This window comes from Cystoisospora suis (assembly GCF_002600585.1).
Source record: "Cystoisospora suis strain Wien I chromosome Unknown contig_1374, whole genome shotgun sequence".
Taxonomy (NCBI): Eukaryota; Apicomplexa; class Conoidasida; order Eucoccidiorida; family Sarcocystidae; genus Cystoisospora; species Cystoisospora suis.
Window position 1 is genome coordinate 10,902 of NW_027154174.1, and position 18,681 is coordinate 29,582.

The 18,681-nt window shown below is 50.0% G+C and overlaps 2 protein-coding genes across 2 annotated transcripts; one reads left to right on the forward strand and one right to left on the reverse strand.

The window, feature by feature from the left end:
- CSUI_003164 (coiled-coil domain-containing protein 135) lies at nt 1–12,040 on the forward strand (the record flags this gene model as incomplete). The annotated part of the gene is made up of 22 exons (XM_068063362.1): nt 1–107; nt 376–613; nt 1,046–1,201; nt 1,613–1,720; nt 2,073–2,217; nt 2,885–2,955; nt 3,443–3,535; nt 4,335–4,469; nt 4,924–5,012; nt 5,324–5,420; nt 5,996–6,036; nt 6,396–6,423; nt 6,911–7,018; nt 7,712–7,828; nt 7,983–8,063; nt 8,522–8,605; nt 8,944–9,270; nt 9,881–9,917; nt 10,311–10,372; nt 10,859–10,933; nt 11,321–11,473; nt 11,954–12,040. Coding segments are annotated over 22 exons (2,439 nt in total), but the record flags the coding sequence as incomplete, so codon positions are not given.
- A 578-nt stretch (nt 12,041–12,618) lies between these two features.
- Nucleotides 12,619–18,531, reverse strand: CSUI_003165 (wd g-beta repeat-containing protein; the record flags this gene model as incomplete). Its single annotated transcript, XM_068063363.1, has 3 exons — nt 12,619–15,627; nt 16,242–16,410; nt 17,126–18,531. Coding segments are annotated over 3 exons (1,623 nt in total), but the record flags the coding sequence as incomplete, so codon positions are not given.
- Nucleotides 18,532–18,681: the final 150 nt, after the last annotated feature.

Consider the following 18,681-nt stretch of genomic DNA (forward strand, 5'->3'; position numbering starts at 1 on the left):
TTCAGGACCATCTACGGCCCTCGTTTTCTTTTCTTGGCTCCTCCGAATGAATTTGGAGTGGCGAAGTTCGTCTCCACTACAATCCGGCCTACAAAAATACCCTTCAAGTGAGATGGGACTCCGCTCTTGCGGCAATAATCCTAATCCTTCTCCCTAGGGTGCAGCGCCACACGCTGCTGCCCGTTCTATCAGTTGATAGTTTGGTCTCTGGACAAGACCGCTTTCACCTCACGCCCTTATATCGGCCTGGGCGGCTTGAGAGCTCCCGGCAATCGAAAGAATGATTAGTGGGAATGCAGGGGAGTTCCCGGGACGACTTTTTTTTTCTCAAAAGGAAGTCGTGGGGGGTGTGTGCGCTCCTTTACCAACTGACAGGGAGTGCTATGACTACCGGGAGTGCGCCGAGTTCTTTTCCGATTTTCTCTCGTACGAGGAGCTTGAGCCGCCTAATCAATACCCGCCCGTCCTTCCCGCTCCCACCTCTGTGATAAGCTGGCGCAAAGGAGACAGTTTTGACTATGCGGTTCTCCTCTGCTCGGTGCTTATCGGGCAGGGCTACGAGGCGTATTGCGTCTCCGGCTGCGCACCCGTTTATATCACGAAGATCAATCAGGTGCACCTTCAACGCTGATGGCTCTGGGGCTGTATGAACACCCTCTTTCATCCCATCGCTTGACTCACTGTTGCCAAAGGCCCGCCTGCTCTGCGATTGTCGCGAACGCAGCAACTCGGAACTCACTGCTGAGTTTTTCACCCGTAGAGATGTACCCGTATGTCTCTACTAAGCGAGTGAAGGGCAGCAACCCACACCGCACTTACCCGTTATAGGTGAGATAGGTGGTGTAGATCTCCTGAGTGTGTCAACTGCCGTCAAAGACAGTCCCTGTTGTGGACTATTTAGGGCGGAGACTGAGATTTGGATCTGGGAGGTTTTCAAGAGTAGCCCGCGTTCGCACCAGTCAGTAACCACTCCGTCTATGTCCTGGGAAGACTTCTGTCTTTGAAAGCCGTCCAGAAAGCATACGAGAGTGCTACCTTTCCGCAGACAAGCGAGCTGCCGCCATTTGTTCGGCATCAAATGGAAGATGAAGCCCGGAAGAAGGAGAAAACGAAAGCCGCGGCAAACCTACGCGGCACAGGCGTCGACGGCTCTTCGGAGGACGACAGTGCTGCCGAGGAGGACCGTGTCATTCTCAGGGATGTACGTGAGGCCACTCCGCTCTCGACATTGCTGAAGATCCGGGAATACGCGTGCACTCACACAGGCTTCACATATGTACCCGCTAGAGGCCGCCCTAGCAGATTTAGCTGTCTCCAAGGCAGGTAAGATGTAAGTAGGTCACGAACCCATGTGTCTTGCTTCCTGGCACTTGTGTTACTCCCGCGCTTCTCTGAAGAATTTCCCAGCTGGTTAATACCGTAGCCCGGCTCGTGTATGGTGTGACACAAAACCAGGGAAGTGACATCTCGCGTGAGCTTCCGCTTCACCGAGCTTGGGTGGGCCCGGACAAACATACCGCGAGGAAGAAGGGCTATGACCTGCCATGTAACAGTGACAAGCGGGCTTCGTATCCAGACTAAAACACGGTGTTGCTGCCAGGCTGTTTGACAGGATGACGACGAAATCCTCGAGTTTATAGTTCCAAAGCGGCTAGCTCCCGAGTCAATCTTCTTAAAGATGCTTCAAGAGCAAAAGGAAGAAGAGGAAGCTGCAATCAAGGTACGTGCCATGCCCGAAGACGATAGGCAAACGCCTTACCCAAGTGCTATCAAGATCACTTCCCCAGCTATCTCGCATCATGGAGCGCCCTTACCACAGTCATTCTTCCGTATGGTGTCTAGCGCGGTCCGGAAGTCCGGGGAAGGAAGCGCAGCCAGCTGAGTGCGGAACAACAGCCTGGAATCTTGTCATAAGGCAGCGAGTGATACGCGGACGAGCTCTACCACTCAGCCAGACAATACGGAGCACGTACGGATCGGCCGAAACACACTGAAAGACTCGCCGAGAAGTAACAGGAGAGAGACAAACAGACTCCTCTGACGTATATATCTGCCCTGCTTCCCAATTTCAGGCTGAGAACGAGCAGATTTTTGTAGAGAACGGCGACATAGTCGACACCGATGACCCTTATGAAGGCGAGCGAATTCATTGCTGGGTATTGATCAAAAAGGGCAAACGAGGAGTACAGGAAGATGTTTTCATTGAGCCGACGACAGGTAACGGGATCGTCGGAAGTTCCTTCGGAGCTGTCTCGAGTTCGGCCTGGTCAAGCTCCCCTTCCTAGATGTCATCTGTAGATTCGAGAACTTTTCCAAAGTGATGCCTTTCCCGCTCTTGCCTCACAGTGCAGTTTCTTCCGAAAGCACTGGCACTCCGCTGATCGGAACTTCGTTCTTACTGGCCACACTAACTCCGAAATCTGCATGTGCCCCCGGACCCTGACTCAGCCCTCCTTGTTCCAGTGGGGGAATTGAAGTGAATGTGTAGCGAGGAGAAGGGAAGTCTTTCCCCTAGCTACACAGTCACTTCAATTGTTACAGTGCTGAGATACAAAGGCATTGTAGTTGAGAAGGCACAGATATCAAAACAATCCGACACTCGTTCGCATACTTGGACCTCGGCCGTGGACTCTTTCCACGTGTTTTGACGTAGAGATGTCTCCGCAGCTAAGTTTGCCCTGCTACAATACGCTTGCCTAGAAGGGTCCTCTGTGATGTTAGTCCAGCTGCATGGAGCGACAAACGTGCAGAAGATGAAAACTGGTAATCACATTGATGTGGGCTACCGAAACTGTGGTATCGTGTCTCTAGAATGGCTTCACCAGCGTTGTTCAAAGCAGCATCATCTGTGACAAGGTGTACAATCTCGATCCTTGGCTTGTAGGTCGGGTGTACTCCCTGCCAGAGGCACCATATGTAGCGGTGCACTTCGTGTGGAATCACGAAAACTTCTGGGTAAGTGAGGCGAAGGTCCAGAGTGATCTGACACAACATAGAACTTCGGCCTGAACGCACAGTGCCGCGCAAAACTGCTCGGAGCGACACGCGGCCAAAGCTTGCACCCCACAGCAGTCGTTATGTTGGTAGCCCGGTTTTGTGGAAAACGTGAAGTGTTGCCAGAGGCTTTTGCCAGCACCCGAGTCATCCGTCGTGAATTCGCGCTCAAAAATATGGATATCGGGACCCCGGCACTTCTTCAGAACTCCGACTTCATTACCCAGTGTCTCTTTACGCTCCGCGGTCTGCCGCTTGGGAGGTTTGGGCCGTTTAGATGGCTGCCTAGCTGCGTGCTGCTCACAGCTGCAGAGCGCAGTCAGAATATTTTGAGGAGCGGATACCGTGCTGGCGAAAGAGGGGGCCTCAAGAACGCAGCACTGAGTGAATATCAATGTCCCTGAACCGCATAGGGCCAGTGTCTCGTTGTTTGCCTTCGCCGTTACAGGTGAATATGCAGATGCGGTCGCCGGTGCGACAGCTCCAGTGGGACCTGTACAATACTCGATTCTTCGAGTACATCCTCCTAAAGAAATCAGGAGTAAGGAGAAAGAAGTATAGGGACTACGGTGTGAGCGATCAGATCCGCACGGGGCACTGATGGAGCTGCATTTAGCCCCTACGCTCCAAACTGAAATGAGGCCACGTTAGGGTATCTGACGCATTTATGTCTCTCTGATTGCTCGTGAGAGGTAAGAAGTATAATGCCATCTCAGCCATCAGCCTCCAGCAACCCTCGAAAAAGGGTACGAACTACTTAAAGGCGTCACTTCTGCGTTTGCACGGCTCTGTTGGCTGCGGCAGGCCACTGCCTCTTTTTGCTTAACTGATGTCACATTGTTCTATTCAAGATCCGCTATTGCTAGCCTTTCGTTTCTCGGATGTACCAGGGAAAGCGCGCAGATGCGGGTGCCCAGGGTCACCTCCTCCCACATGATTCCCGAGTCCGCTTTATTCACCGATGTGCTATAACGCCTAGCTGCGTGGGATTTGAATGTTCAGCCTACAGAAGAAGAGGAGCCATCTGAAATGCAGTTCTCTATTGCTGACCAAACCTTGAGAAACAAGCCTCCGGTGAGGAAAGGCGAAGTGGCTTCTTTTGTACACACTGTCCGCCGGGATAGTGCTCCTGTGCTTCCTGGGCCAATGCGTTAGAAGCCCGGCAAACCAGCTCACTTGTGACAATCCTTCGAAATGTCGTGGTTCTGAATGTCACGCCTCGCGCAGAGGCCTGTAGGGCGCTCACCGTTACTGCAAGCCGCCGGTTTTACTGTAACAGACCGCGCAGGCCTCGTGTGAGAGCGCCTGGCAAGCCATTGAAACTGCGCGTCACCTTACAGGTACTTCAAGCGCCACTTAGTTGGGCAGATCGATTTGAGCTTACACGCGATGACATCATCAAGCGGTATTACGGGCTGAGCAAGACGACGTTCTACAAGAAGTGCAAGGTGGAGTGTTTCGCCCTGTACTCTCAGGTCAGTCGCTGTGCAAGCCGGTGTGACGTCTCTGGTTCCTGTCATGCATGGAGTGCTCTGCGGGCACAGTCATAGCTAGGGCACAACATCCGGGAAGACCCGGTTCACAGACTCGTACTTTGGACAGCGCCTTGTATTCCGGTTCTCTGGTTGCCGGGGGCGTGACAGATAGAAAATATGGCTGGGTCCGGTCGACCACCCGGCAGAGCGTGTCCCGTCAGCTGCAACACTACTTCAGAAGACCGTCGCTCTGATTTTCATTCGTACTGCTCCGATGTCTACAATGGAGCAGCACAAACCGTCATAGACTTCTAAGGAACAGGGACTTCGTTCGACGTTCGAAACACCCAAACAGTTACATGGACCCCGAAGGAAGAACTTGCTGAGGTGCCAGCTCCCGGACACCTCAGTCGGGCAGCTGCTCTTCTGCTCTCACACTTGTGATGGTGTGCAGCCGGACGGCCTCGTGAAACGGGTGACACTATTTAAAGACTGTCAGAGGACCTTAATTTACCAGATTTGGGAAACGTTCAAGCAACGAAGGTCTGAACGCCGCGTAGCCTTTTTCTCACTCGGCACCCCGGACAAGCATGCGCACAAGATTCCTCGATACCTCCGTCCGAAAGCTCAGACGCAGCTGTTGCCGGCTGTTCTTTGTAGAGAAACCGTCGCTCTCAGCTAGTGTGTATTCGCTTCCTGACAGAGAGCAACGGCCGTACTACGTAGGACAACGCGAGGACGGTGGGGTGACAGGAAACAGCGACAGTTTCACTTTCATTGTAGATGAGGCTTCGGCCGCTGGCGCCGACAGTCCCAGCACCCCGTTGGGTGCTCGTCTTCTGCGTGGGTGCCAGAGACTGCATGGTCGAGCGTATAAGATACCCAGACGAGAGAAAGGTCATCGAAAGATACTTGCCTGGAACCCCTAGCAGCCTGAAGGAGGTGATCGAAGTAAGCAAATGGACGCGATCCCGGTCACCGCCACCTAGAACTACACCCTGTCATGCTCGATGATTCGAGAATGCATACGCCTCATATTCCCTTCTATAGAACTGAAGAAACTTGCAGTCAGCACACGTAGGATGCCCTTTGCTATGTGCCGCGTTCTCGGCAAAGGAGAGCACAATCGTCGTCTGCAGTTTGAGAACAGTGAGAGCATGTATTTTCAAGCCCTATATTTCGATCCACACACCACCGCTCTCTAGCGGGTCTAGGTCAGCTCGCACTGGCGACAGTGACGAGCACTTCTCGCGTGTACACGCGGAAGCTGCGAAGAAAGGACGCCCTGCATTGCACTAAGGAGCTACGTAGGTACAGTAGGGGGATTAGCGCCCTACTGTGACTCGCGTCATTCTACAGTCTAAGATCACGGATCACCTCAGCGCTCAATGAGGGGGACGGGGGAGTGCACCGTCACCTCCGCCTGACGCAGCTGTCATGTGTCCTACGTGATACTTTAGAGCAGCGGCCAACGACACTTGTGCTAGCCTCATTGGGAACTGAAGTTCTGTTTCGTGCATTTTTAGGTGGAAGCAATCAAGCGGGAGCTTCTGTTCTATAAGTCCAGGTGAGCTGTAGCCTGATTCCTGAAGACCCAGATCCACGTCTCGTAAGAAAGCTACATCACCGCAGCGGTACGCATACTGAGTCACCGCTGTAACCCCATGGAGACGTAATCAGACCCGGGGTCAGCTCCGCAGCGCAAAGGTATAGCCTTCGTTTTTTTGTTGCAAAGGCAACAAACGCTATATGCCTGCGAGCTGACTCAGGAAAGTCCCTTACCAGTTGGCAATGGATTGTAGGCCGCATGATCCAAGATCAGCAGGGGCAAAGCAAAGCTGCCTTCTCTGCACAACATCCCTGTCACCCTGCTCCACTCTGCATGGACATGTATCCCCAAGTAACTGATGTGGCTGTGTGGCGCAGGTTAGATGGTCTCGTTCGCCACGTGGAGGTAAGTCTGTTTATAGCAGTTTTATCCGAGCTTATCCGAGTCGCGACAGTTCCGCTGTTCACGGCCAGAAGCGAGCGGACGTGCCAGGCCTTCAGTTCTGAACTGAAATCACCTCTGCCTAAGCGACCATTTCACCCGGCTTAACACCAACCTGCAAGACGCACTGAACGAGCTGAAGAAACGGAAACCAAATGGTGAATTCTCGGATGGGCGCATGAGCCCTGATAGTTCTGGATTCGTGCGTGGCTTACATAAAAGACGGGGCGCACCCCTTCTTGGCTAGCACATGTGAATTTCTTGTTGAGAATAACCGGGCTGTGTCTCTTTCCGTGCACGAGTGAGATCTGAAACTATACCATCTTTATTTCAAAGCAGCACTCGCTGACTGGGTATCCCTTCTCCACAGGGTGACCGGCTCTCAGCCCGTGTCATTCTACGATGAGGACTCGTCAGCGAATGTTCTCTCTCAGATTCGTCGGTTGTGCAGGTGATTGGTGTGAAAATGTTCGAAGAGTTTGAAGGCCGCGAGGATCGGCGTATTTATCAGTCCATCACACTAGGTGACGACCTCGACTCGGCACGAGAGAAAATACGGGTTAGCGTTCGATGACAGACCCACTTCTTTTGGCAGAAGCCTTCATGAAGCATCCGCAGAGGAAGCCATATCGAAAGTGTATGGCGCGATCAGCGCGGACGCGCAAAACGTGTGCTCCGCAGCGTGTTCGATCTAGGGAGTGGCGAAAGAAGTTGAGATCCGGTAGCGGCGTTTCTGAATAGAGAGAAAACCGAGCGGATCGAAGGGCCGAAGTTTGCTGGTGTGCTCGGCTCAGGAGTGAAATCTTCGACAGAGGAACCATGTGTTCTCTACTGCTCGACGTGTTCCAGACCTTTAATATTCTGTTCGTCTGGGCCTGCAGATGGTAACTGGCCTTATGCCGATTGTTCGTGTGTCCGAAAAGTTCTCTCGGGATCCAACGGTGAGAACCAGACGGAAAAGGTGCACTGGAAAAACGGCTTTTAGCACCTTTCTCTGCCGTTCCTGACATATACATCTGTGCGGCAGAGACCTATTGTAGAGAGAGTGAAGCAAGCACTGCTGCACTTCAAGGGTCCAGTCTGCAACGCATTAACGCCGCCACGAAACTGCTTGATAGATAGTAGGAACCGGCCCTGTCTCGGGAGCACTATCGATGTGGTGTCAGCGCGCTTGGTAGATTCGTTTTGATGTCTGATTCCAATGCCCATCATGAGAGACACGGGGTATGCACGCTGTATGACGTTCCTGCAGAAGGACGCCAGTGAAGATGAAAGTAAAATAGTTTACTACCTGCCGGAGGAGAAAGTCCGTATCAGCTACCACCATGCGGAAGGCTCCATTATAGAGCCAGTTCTGATGCTCAAACGCGTAAGTTTATCCATCTGATGCGGAGGCTCGACTCTTCGGTTGGGCCGACAAAAGCGAGGGGTTCAGTCTCGTGCCATGCGGTTGTAGCTCCAGGACTTCATTGCTCCCTGCTGACTCTTGCACCGCATCGATATTCTCTCTTGTACCCTCACAGAAGCAGGCCACACTGGAAGTTGACGAAGAATACATGGCATTCGTCAAGACCTTTCAGAGAGATGTTCCTGACGAAAAGCAGGTACGAGACTAAAACAGTACCTGCAGGAAGGCACCGCGAGTGTTTCGTTCCTCTATAGCTGCAGCGCGAGAGAGATCGAACTTGCGGCGAGGTGGAAAATGTCCGCGAAGTCAGAACGAGCTGCCTGTCCGAACTACAAGGCCGGTGACACGCGGACCGGACTCATCCACGGCTACCCCGTTGGCGCAAGAGTTGGAAGGATCTCTGGCGCCCTTGTTCGGGAGCCGGAGATCCTTTCAACTCTTGTTCAACAGTCAGCCACCAGTAGAGACCGGAGATTGGGCGCCATCAGAGTACCCCTCTTTAGCAGGATGCGTCATGACTGAGTCCTCGGAGAGACTTGGTATCGTGGTAAAACTGTCGCCAAGGAGCCAAGCGTACACGGCTGTGAGGAGACGCTATGGAGACCTTGTGGCAACAAGTTCTCCACTGTCCTGAAGCGCCGTTGATGTGTACAGCTCCATCGATACTTAATGCGCCAGAAGGAGATAGTGATGCGGTTCCGGAACTTCGTCGTCGACCAAGCGTATCAAATTCATGTGGTGAGTCCCCGTCAGTTGTAATAGCCAGAATCTCCTTGCCTTTGTGCGCCAGCATCGCATTCGTAGCCGGTAATGTTCGCACGTCCGGGAAATGTGAAACCTCAGTGTGGGAAACAGATCACTAGGGACCTCGTCTGCGACATGCCATGGTGCGCCAATCTATGGTCACCTCACAGCTTGCCGATACGCAGAAAAGTGCTTGTGTCGCATGCACTACAATGTGCTCTGCTCTAAAAATGTGCACACCATGCAGGGATGTACCGTGTGATTCCGTCTGGAAACCGAAGCACATTAGAAGAAACTTAAGGCTGCTGGAGATTTGTTTGCTGCCCGTACAGTGGAGAGGCCAGCAAGAAGCAGCGATCACAGCTGCGCGTGAACTGGAAGAAAGACACTTGCTTGGTCTGCGAGACAGTGCCGCGGCAGCGTCTCGTCCTCTGTCTGCCAACAGCAACGGGGCACAAGGTGGAGAAAAGGAGGGCGGCGACTCTGGAGCACAGCCAGGAAGCGAGGGCGCTAAACCGGAAGAGACAGCGGCTGCTCCTGTCCACACAAAGCACACCCTGCAGCCAACAGTGTACGACGCCGCTCGGGAACTCCTTAAAAACCACGTGGAAGAGAAGGAGGCCCAGGAAGCACAACAAAAACAGAAGGAAAGTGAGGAGGTAGGTTTCCAGAACATCGAAGAGCAGCTGACTACGCGAGTGCACTAACGCTTTCAAGCTAATTGTGCAAAGATCCGGTGAAGAAAACGACAGATGCCGGGAGCGCCGTCAGGACATCCAGTCCGGAGTTTTCGGAGGAGTTATGAATAAGACCAGAGCCTGGAAAGCCTCGCCGGTCTCTTCGTACGTGTTGTCGGCTTCGTACAGAAGACAGACCTTCGCATGCGTATGCAAAGAAAGATCGAGGGGTTCCGGGTGGCTCAGGCACTGATACCAGCGCACTTCGGCTGGCTTGAAGCTGTCACTTAGCCTAGTAGGACTCCGAGAGCGCTAGTACTCGCCTACTGGCATTCTCCCCCTCGCGGAGACAGAGCCGCGCCTTACAAGCCGAAACACATTCTCTGGGGGGGGGGAGGGGGGCAATGACGGTCAACAAAGGAAATAGCTTGAAGTTCTCAACCCTGTAGAGGAGGCAGCTCGTACAAGATGTACTTTTGTAGACGAAGAGCCTTCCAAAGAGAGATGTTGTCACGCAACACGTGGAAGTTCTCATGTGCCTAGCGGCAGATCACCGGCGCCGTTGGTCACCGATCAAATATCTGTTTCTCAGATTGACATCCTGGCCCCGTATTTCGTCGAATTCAGAGGTACGCCTGAGCTCACAAAACGATGGAGTAGAAAAGGCAGCGTACTTTGCATGTCGGTCTGTGGTAAAACTTGGTTCACCATGGGGGTCGTCGTCAACGGGTAAAAGAGCCATGCCGCCCGCCTGGTCACCGGTGCGGGTAGGGGCGAAGTTACCGCAGTACGTTGGTCGCTCGTATGGCTCTTCATCATTGCTTTTCGACCGGCGTTCTCTCCACTGTTTTGACGACTCCTGTGCGAGAGTCAAACGCCATCTACGCTGGAACAACCCGTAGGGCATGAAGGCTCATCCGTTTGTCGAAGACAAGCTGTATCAGTACGGGGGATTCTTCGTAGGTTCTTCCCTGGCTTTAGCGCTAAACTGTGTCTGTTGAGTTTGGGACTTATATCCGTAGGCCGAGCACTTGACGCAGCTACGGCGGAGCTCATCGCCAAGCGGTGCAAGAACGACATGAGGGTGAGCTTTCTTTGTCAATAGCTGTGACGTATAGCAGCCGTACCCCCTCTTTGAAGTACGTGGAGGTTCTCAGTCACTTGATACCGCAAGCTCCCGCCGTGTCCGCGCTTCAGCTCTTCCTATCCGCGTCCTGATGCATTGCTAAAAGACAGCGTGTATTGATCGGGGACTCCTGAACGATAAGAAAGATATCTTGCCATTCCATGCTGCTCTCGGTGTGATATTTCCTGGGTCACAACGGCTGGTCCATATTCGTCCGCCATTCTTCCTATCTCCCTAACTCCACGACCGGCACAGAGAGTTTACGATCACAACGAAGTCGTGGCTTCTCTCCATCACGGGTGTCTGTTCTTTTTCCTCGCAAAACCAGGAAAGAAGAACTTTTCGGCTTGAGAGAGAACTACCGTACGCAGCGGTCTTTCTCTTCGAATTGATCGCTCTATGTTTCACAAAGCCGTAAGACGTCGTGCGTCCATGTTGCGTCAGAAACGAATGCTTCACCGGGCCGCCGTGATCCAGCAACGGCTTCAAGAACAGCAGGAGAAGCTCAAGCGGCTTAAGGTTAGATAGGGACTGTGGGTGCCTTGGGCTTTTGAAATCTTGCGCTGAAACAGCTCTGTGGGAACTAGAGAACGCACTAGCTGACATAAAAAGTTGAAATCTTGGGCTGAAACAGCTCTGTGGGAACTAAAGAACGCACTAGCTGACATAAAAAGTTGAAATTGCGAAGGATGGAAAGAAGAGACACCCTGGCTCGTACCGGGAGAGTTCCCACGCGGCAACTGCGAACTTCTGCTTGCCGCAGTGAATGGTGCAGATGAGCAAACCACCTCACGGCATATGTTCGCCCTGTTTGAATACGGCCCTGGTGTTTCCTTTCTCGGATAAATGACAACTGATCGACCTGCGGACGTCCGCCGTTACTATCTCGTTTACCCCACGTATCAGGAAGCCCAGCAGCGCCGTATGAAAGAAAATAATCACGACACAGGATTCATCAACAAAGAAGAAGAGGAAGGAATGAGCATCGAGGAACAGCAGAGCGAAATCGTTTTCAAGATCCGCATTTTGGAGCAACGTCTCCACCGGCACGAGGTGCAGGTAAAGCCTCTTACTTACCATGTTTCTCTCCTAGAAGCGGCGCCCGACGCATAGAAACCCTTATCCGATTGTAACCCTTCAGGATGCCCTGCCTCCATTCGAAGACTTTGTCATTCCACCTTCACGGCACTCCGACATTCTACTAACTGGCTCTCGGTGGTCTAGCTTGCTGTAAAAACATAGCTCACTCAAGTGACTGTAGTTGCATCCTTCCTATTGCCGGACCCATACACGGAGGGGTTCTTCTATGTCGACGTCAGCCCTAAGGCTACAGATGTGCTACCGGAGAATGGATGAGAAGATATGGGGTAGTGTAACCCCTTCTGGTAACAAGAGGCATCACCACGAACAACTTTTTCGCTAAAGCCGGCCGGCTACAAGGAGTCCATGGCTTCTTCGCATGTTGGGTATTTGGCAGAAGTCATGGCTGCAGCTCTGCCGGTTCGTTACAACTGCGTGGATATGTGCTGGTTTGTGCAGGCTATGACGAGACTGAATGAGCTCGAGCGTCTGTTGTTAACGGACAGCCGTCTGGCCCCGATGTGGACCAAGGAAGCTTTCGGCTGAGAAAAAGACTAGCTGTCTCTGCTGGTTGTTCGACAAAAGTTTTTTCATTTGGATCCACATTATCATACTCTTCAGTTACCGGTCCTGCTGGATCCCGACCTTTGAATGGTGAAGCTCCATCATCTCGTTGTCATCTGCAGAAAGTCAGAACCGGATGCGAGATTACGGCTCAAGCGAATAACACTTCTCCGCATTAGCTACCAAATAACTAAACCGCTATCCACCTTACAGCTGTCTGACACTGAAATGCCTCGCTGGGGGCTTCCTTGCCGATTCACAATCTATGAAGGATCACTTCATTCTCACAAGTGGTAGCTGCGGCCTAATCACGAAACAACAGTTAGACTTGGTCACCGCTGACCGACAGGTTGTTCCGAGCAGCCTGAAGGAACCATGTCACTCCAACCTCTTCACTTTCTCACCACTTATTCTCTCTGCGGTTCTCCCCTTTACTCTTCACCGAACTTTTTCGAGTCGAATGAATGAGAACCTGCCTGTGTACGCAGAAAGGATTTGTCTGGGTAAGCGCTGCCTCTCATCGTTTTCTCGTGTTCTTCACGTTACAACATTCAGTCATCCTATCTAATCGGGCGTGTCTACAGGATCTACCTACTGGTGAGCTCAGCTGCTTCTTTCTTGGAGTGTTAAACGTATCACAACTTGTGAGATTCCCCTAGGACAGGTTACTACTTCCCGGATGAAAAAGAAAATGGGTCCGTCCGAACAGTTCGTCTTCTCGTAGACGCGTTTGGTCTAGAGCATCCGCAAAGGCATGTTACAAAAATAGGCAGCATCATACCTCAACAATCAAAAGTTTTGTCGCTTTTCCGATCCATCACAAATAACACCGCAGGAGCGGACCCTAAACCCTCCCCATTCACGGGCTTGTTTGTTTTCGAGGGAGAGCCAACCAAAAAGCTACGGCAGCATGGATTTCTTGAAAAGCCCAACCTCACTACAGCCTACCACCTTGAACAATGATGCTATCCGATAGGAAAACAGTCCTATCTGGAAAAAAAAATTCACGTCAAATGGCTATGCTATTCTCCCCTCAAGGTTCATTTCACCTGAAAGAGAGCAAAAAAAAAAATGAAGTCCTTTTTTTTTTTCGTACAAATCGGACAGACAGCCGTCTTGTCCCATGTGCATCAGAGAAGCTTTCGCTGCTGAGACAAAAGGCACCTGTCTGGTATTATCAGGCTGGTTTCTCAGTTTCGGTCGAACTGGCGTGACTAGAGTCAATCCTATCTTCCTAGTCGTTTGTTTTCTTTTCTCACCTTTCTACACTCTATCTACTCACTCAGCTTACAGTTCCGGCTACCACGGAGACACGAAGACGTAGAAGGGGAAAGCGGGGACAAGGACAGACCTAACACGGTCAAGACCAGAAAAATCCCATTGGCCGTTATTTTAGCTGTGATCTTGTCTTTCCCCGACACAGAACAAAAAAAGAAGAGGCGTCATTCTCTTCTCTCCCTCAAAGACAAATAGCAGCCAATCAATCTTCTGTCTTCCCAGCTAACGAGCTTCCTTCATTCATACATGTAAGACATCATCTTTCTCCACCGGTAACGAACCTTGCCTCCTCATTTTTCTGAAACAACCTAAATTGTTTGGTGACAGAAGACGACTGTGCCCTCTCTTTGGGCGATCTCATCCAAAAAAAAAAGCAAGAATACGCGGTACCACTGTTATCGTGAGGACATAGTACACCGATACACACATATTAAAACGAATAGAACCAGCTCAGATAAAGTTCTCCTAAAGACGAAAGTGATGGATGCTACCAATCTACCTCACTTATGAACGCTGTTTACGCCTGATATGGAGAGAAAAAAATTTCGGTTCTTTTTCTCTTAAGGACTTTGATCACCCCTGTACGCTGGGACTGTCTTCGTACACAGCATAACGAATGTTCATGGTTCTTCTCTTTCTTCATCTACTCTATCTGTCCTGTCCACTCATCGCTTCACCCTCTCGATCTTAGTTTCATCGCTACCCCAATCGGATTCAATGGTTAGCGTAGCAGACTCATAACGACTCAGCCAATCAAAGACTTCTTTTGCTTCCTATCTTTCTCGTTGAAATGATGAATAACTTCTCTTTCTCTCTTCTTTTCTCCATCCGGATAGAGACTTGCTGGGGAACCACGCATACGTACTCACTCAAGGAATTCACCAGTAAAAAGACACTCAAACAAAAGGACACCTGCCTTCTCACTGACATCCCCCCACCCCCGCCCCCTTACGCCTTACTCAACCATCACGTCGACAAGACAAAAAAGTGATAGGAGAAAGGCGAAAGAGAATGAATGAACGGACAAAAAAACAAAGGATGGACACCAGCGAGGGAGTGAGTGAAATGATCAGTGCAACTGGACAATCGAGACGAAGGGCGTTTTGGCGAGCAATCTGGATCGCCCCTTTCTTTATCTTCGGTTTTGGTCTCACGTTGTCATCGCCGGTGCCTCGGGTGATTTCTGACGAGGCACCGGCAGACTTCATCGACAAACTCGGTAATCATGTACACGAAAGAATTAAGAAAACAGAAACAGCTAACTTGCTGTCTACAAGGTTCTTTTTTCTTATGGGTCACAGACTTGAGAAAGGAAGCTCAGTCAGCTTCCCTGGTCCCACAGCAAAACGGCAAAAGAGCCTCTATCCGACTCCTGAACATAAAAGAACCCTTCGTCATTTTCTTCATTGTTATCTTCATCATAAAAAACGGGAAGTACCTCGCCATTCCCTGGCCCGTTGAGAATCTCTTTGGTGTATCATTATCTTCATGACAATGAATATCCATTTCTTCTCTCCTCTTCTCTCTCTATCTATCTATTTCTCAATCACCTACCTACCTATCTACCTCTCTTTTATTCATTGTGAGAACCTAAAATCTCATGCCAGAGACACGAAGTCTCTGGAAGAGCAGACAGATAAAGAAGAGGAAGAAAAAGAAGAAGCTGAAAGACTATGTGCTCATTCCTCTATTCAAATGGAAGTCTACCTATTAGAGCACCGAAAAAAAAGAAAAAATAGGCTGAACGTCTTAAATTCAAATATGCCGGCTTCGGCGGGGGTGTGGAATAGCTAGCTATCCACCTACGTGCCGAGAAGAAAACGGAAAAATTCGCTAAGAAACACAGAATCGATCGGAACGTCGTTCTCTCACTTTGAAAACAGAAGAAGAAAAAGTGAGAGAAAGAAAAAAAGGACTTCACCAGCACTAGAGACAGTCCGGTCGATCGATATACGAGAGCTTGTTTTGTCGGTGCTCCCCATAGAGTAACAAATCCCCAGGTGTACATACACCTGTTTCCTCTTGTCTCCTTCATTCGCTCCTTTCCTTCCCTTGTTCTCCTCCCTTCGCACCCAGCCTTTTTCTATCTCCTATCTACCTGTCTTCTATCTATATATCTATCCATATCTCTCTTCTATTTGAATCTACAAGTCCATTCTTCCCCTTCTCCTGGATCACCCAGTCTACTTGGATCTCTTCATGACAACGACGGAGCCTTTTCATTCAGCTCTCCGCCCCGTCAATCAGACATACGTCAAAGGAAAATCAAGCAAAGCTACCGCCAGGAGAGCCTGCACAACAAGAGGATCGATCAAAACAACAGCTTTGAAAAGATAGCCCGGGCGGAACTCTATGTTTGTATTTGTCGGCCTAAGAAGAGAGAGAGACAGTTCATTGTATAACTAGATATCAAACTTAAAGCTGTGTATACAGACATGTCCTAGTAGAAGACTGAGACAGAACATAAGCGCTGATAGTTCCAACGCTTAGACACAAGATGAAGTTGCAAGAAAGGGCGCCAAGTAAAGAAGGTCAGCTTTAAGAAAAGAGAGAAAACCAAGAGAAGAGTCATGATAGGAAGAGTGTCGAGTATAATGGAGGTGTGTGAGTAAAAGAACCGATAGAGGAGAGGACGCTTTGCCTGACTAGGATAAAGAGATGAAGGTGAGATATGTCTGGTCGGCCCAAGTGCCTCTCTGACAGTGTATGTAGGAAGGTGTTTGCAAGCTCAGGTCTTTCCTAGCTTGTGTAGACGAGTGGATCACACTGGGCAAATGGACAAGATGATAGAACTTATCTAGAGGGAGTATATTAACAAACCTACGAACACATATTTATCTATCTATATTTGCTGCTGCATGTGAAGACATCAGGAAGGAGAGAAGAGAAAAGAGAGAAGGCTCACCTTGTCACTTCGAAGATTTCTTCCATTGACCGAGAGAGGATGGCGTCTTTCAGGAAGATAATCTAAGAGCTTATTACCTGTCTCTACACACCAGAGCTTACACGTTCCGTCGGAGCCAGCTGTAACGAAAACTCTCCCGTCTTCGCTGAAAGCACAATCCCACACCCATCTGAAGAGAAGACAAAAAAGACGAGACAAGACAAAAACAATCTCCCTCATTTTATCTGAGATGGCTACGTGCAAGCTATCAAAAGAATCGCGCCACTGGCACTTATCTAGATGTGCTGTGCATTCCAGGTGTACATACAGCTGGGCCTCCCTCTTCATGCGAGAGAAATAGATATAGACATACACACATACCAGGATGCGACTTGCCACTGACATACAGAGATACAGATATATGTATATCCCCTCGACGTAGCGCACGAGAGCACCTGCATGAAGAAAGAGGAAAAATACTCAGAAGAACTGTTTTGTCTTATGAGAAACCTGGTGAGGCAGGATTATACTTTGAAGGGTAGCGACTGTATATACACCATAGAAACGAAAAAAGCTCGTCGACCAGAATCTAGGCAGGGATATAGCAAGAATAGCAGATGTACCACCAAGACAACTCCCTCTTCCTCTTCACCGTCTATCTGTTCTTTACCTCTATCTGCCTGTTGAGTATCTATCATCTATCTCTTCTCTGTGTACCTCTCTCCATACCTGTCTTGTACGTATTATTCATCTCTCGCCTACGTATCTCTATCTATGTGTCTATATGATGCTATTCTTCTCCAGCTACCCCATTCCTTCAAGTGTTGTCGTGTCTCTCTGTTCTTTGTATGTCTCTAAAGAAGAGAAGAATATGAAGGAAGAGCCGCCTGTTGTTTTTTCCTTACTTCTCATGCCCTAGGAATTCTCTCTCAGGTATCCATTCTCCATCGTCGCCTTCTTTCTTCCAGAGTATACATACACCATCCGATCCTGTAGTCACTAATCTCTCCATCATTGTATAGGTCTTCTTCTCTTTCTCTTCCTCTTCTTCCTCTCCCTTTCTTTCTCCTCTTCTTGAGCAGCGACAACACGCATTCATCCCATCTTCATCTTCACTTTCCTCATCTTTTTTTTTCCATTCGCTTCTTTCTATTGTCTCCCTCTCGCCTCCTTCGCCTTTCTCCTCATCCACGGTCTTCTTCACGCCATCGCCATGTGTTCTTCTTCTTCCGCTACTACTACTACTCCTATTTCTTCTTCTCTCTTCATCATCCTCATGCTCCTCATCCATACCGCTTGTGTTGCTCTCCCATCCCCAGCCGTCATGGTTCTTCTTCTTGCTCTTCCTCCTCATAGTCTCTCCACACTCTAAGGCAGCTCCTTCCTTTGTGACATCTCTCTCTTTCCCACCCCCCCCACCTTCTTCTTCTCCTCTCTGTCTCCTACTCATTCCTTCTCCCTTCTCCTGTTCACCGAGACAAGAGCAGAGAGACGCCGCTGTTCTCCTGGGGGAACCCCCCTCCCTACGATGAAGACTACAAGAAGAAGGACAAGCTCGATCTCTCTCAAGAATGGAGCTCGCGGTTGTCATCTTGGTACAGAAACAAGAAGAAAAACAAGATGACGAAGAAGAAGAAGGTTTATTGTCGAGCATTACCATGTTATGCCATCCACCTGTTTGATAGTGTAACTTTCTCCACTGATGGAGATACTTGGAGCTTTCTAGACGTGGTCTTTCCCACCACGCTTTCTTTCCTTTCTCATATCTTTGCCACCATGCATGACTTTCTGCTTCTTGACACCACCACGGTTTAGCTCCATGAAACTCCTTCCACCACTTGCCTCCTGACTTGACTTGATCGTTCCATGTGGATTTTCTTTCTCTCTCACCCCACAGAGCTTCTTCCTTCTCATCTTCAAGATGCTGCCACCAAACACCTCCGCCTCTCTTATGCCACCACTCCTGTGCATATCTTTGCTGACACCACCATGATCTCGCGTAATCTTCTTGTTTTCGTTGTCCTCCTAGATCTTCTTGTTTGCGGCGAAGTTCAAGATATGACGATGAGGAGGATGAAGAGACAGGGAGGTGGCGCTGTGAATGTCCCCTGGTGGATCTTGTTCTCTTCTGCGAGTCAGGGCTTGACGGGGGTGAAGAGCAAGACGATGAAGAAGGAAGCGAATGAAGAGTCAGGGAGGAAGGAGGAGAAAAAGTTGAAGACGAAGATGAAAGAGCTGGAGAAACAAACAAGCGTTTCTCCTGAAGCGGAAGACGTTTCAATTGAGGGCAATAACGACAGCTTAAGACTGTAGAAAAGAAGACACACAGGGGAAAGATCGAGGGAAAGACCATTCTGACAGGGAGATATGTGAGTAGATAGATAGATAGATAGATTAAAGATAGATAGATAGATAGAAACATAAAGAGACAGATTAAAGATAGAAAGATAGATAGATAGCT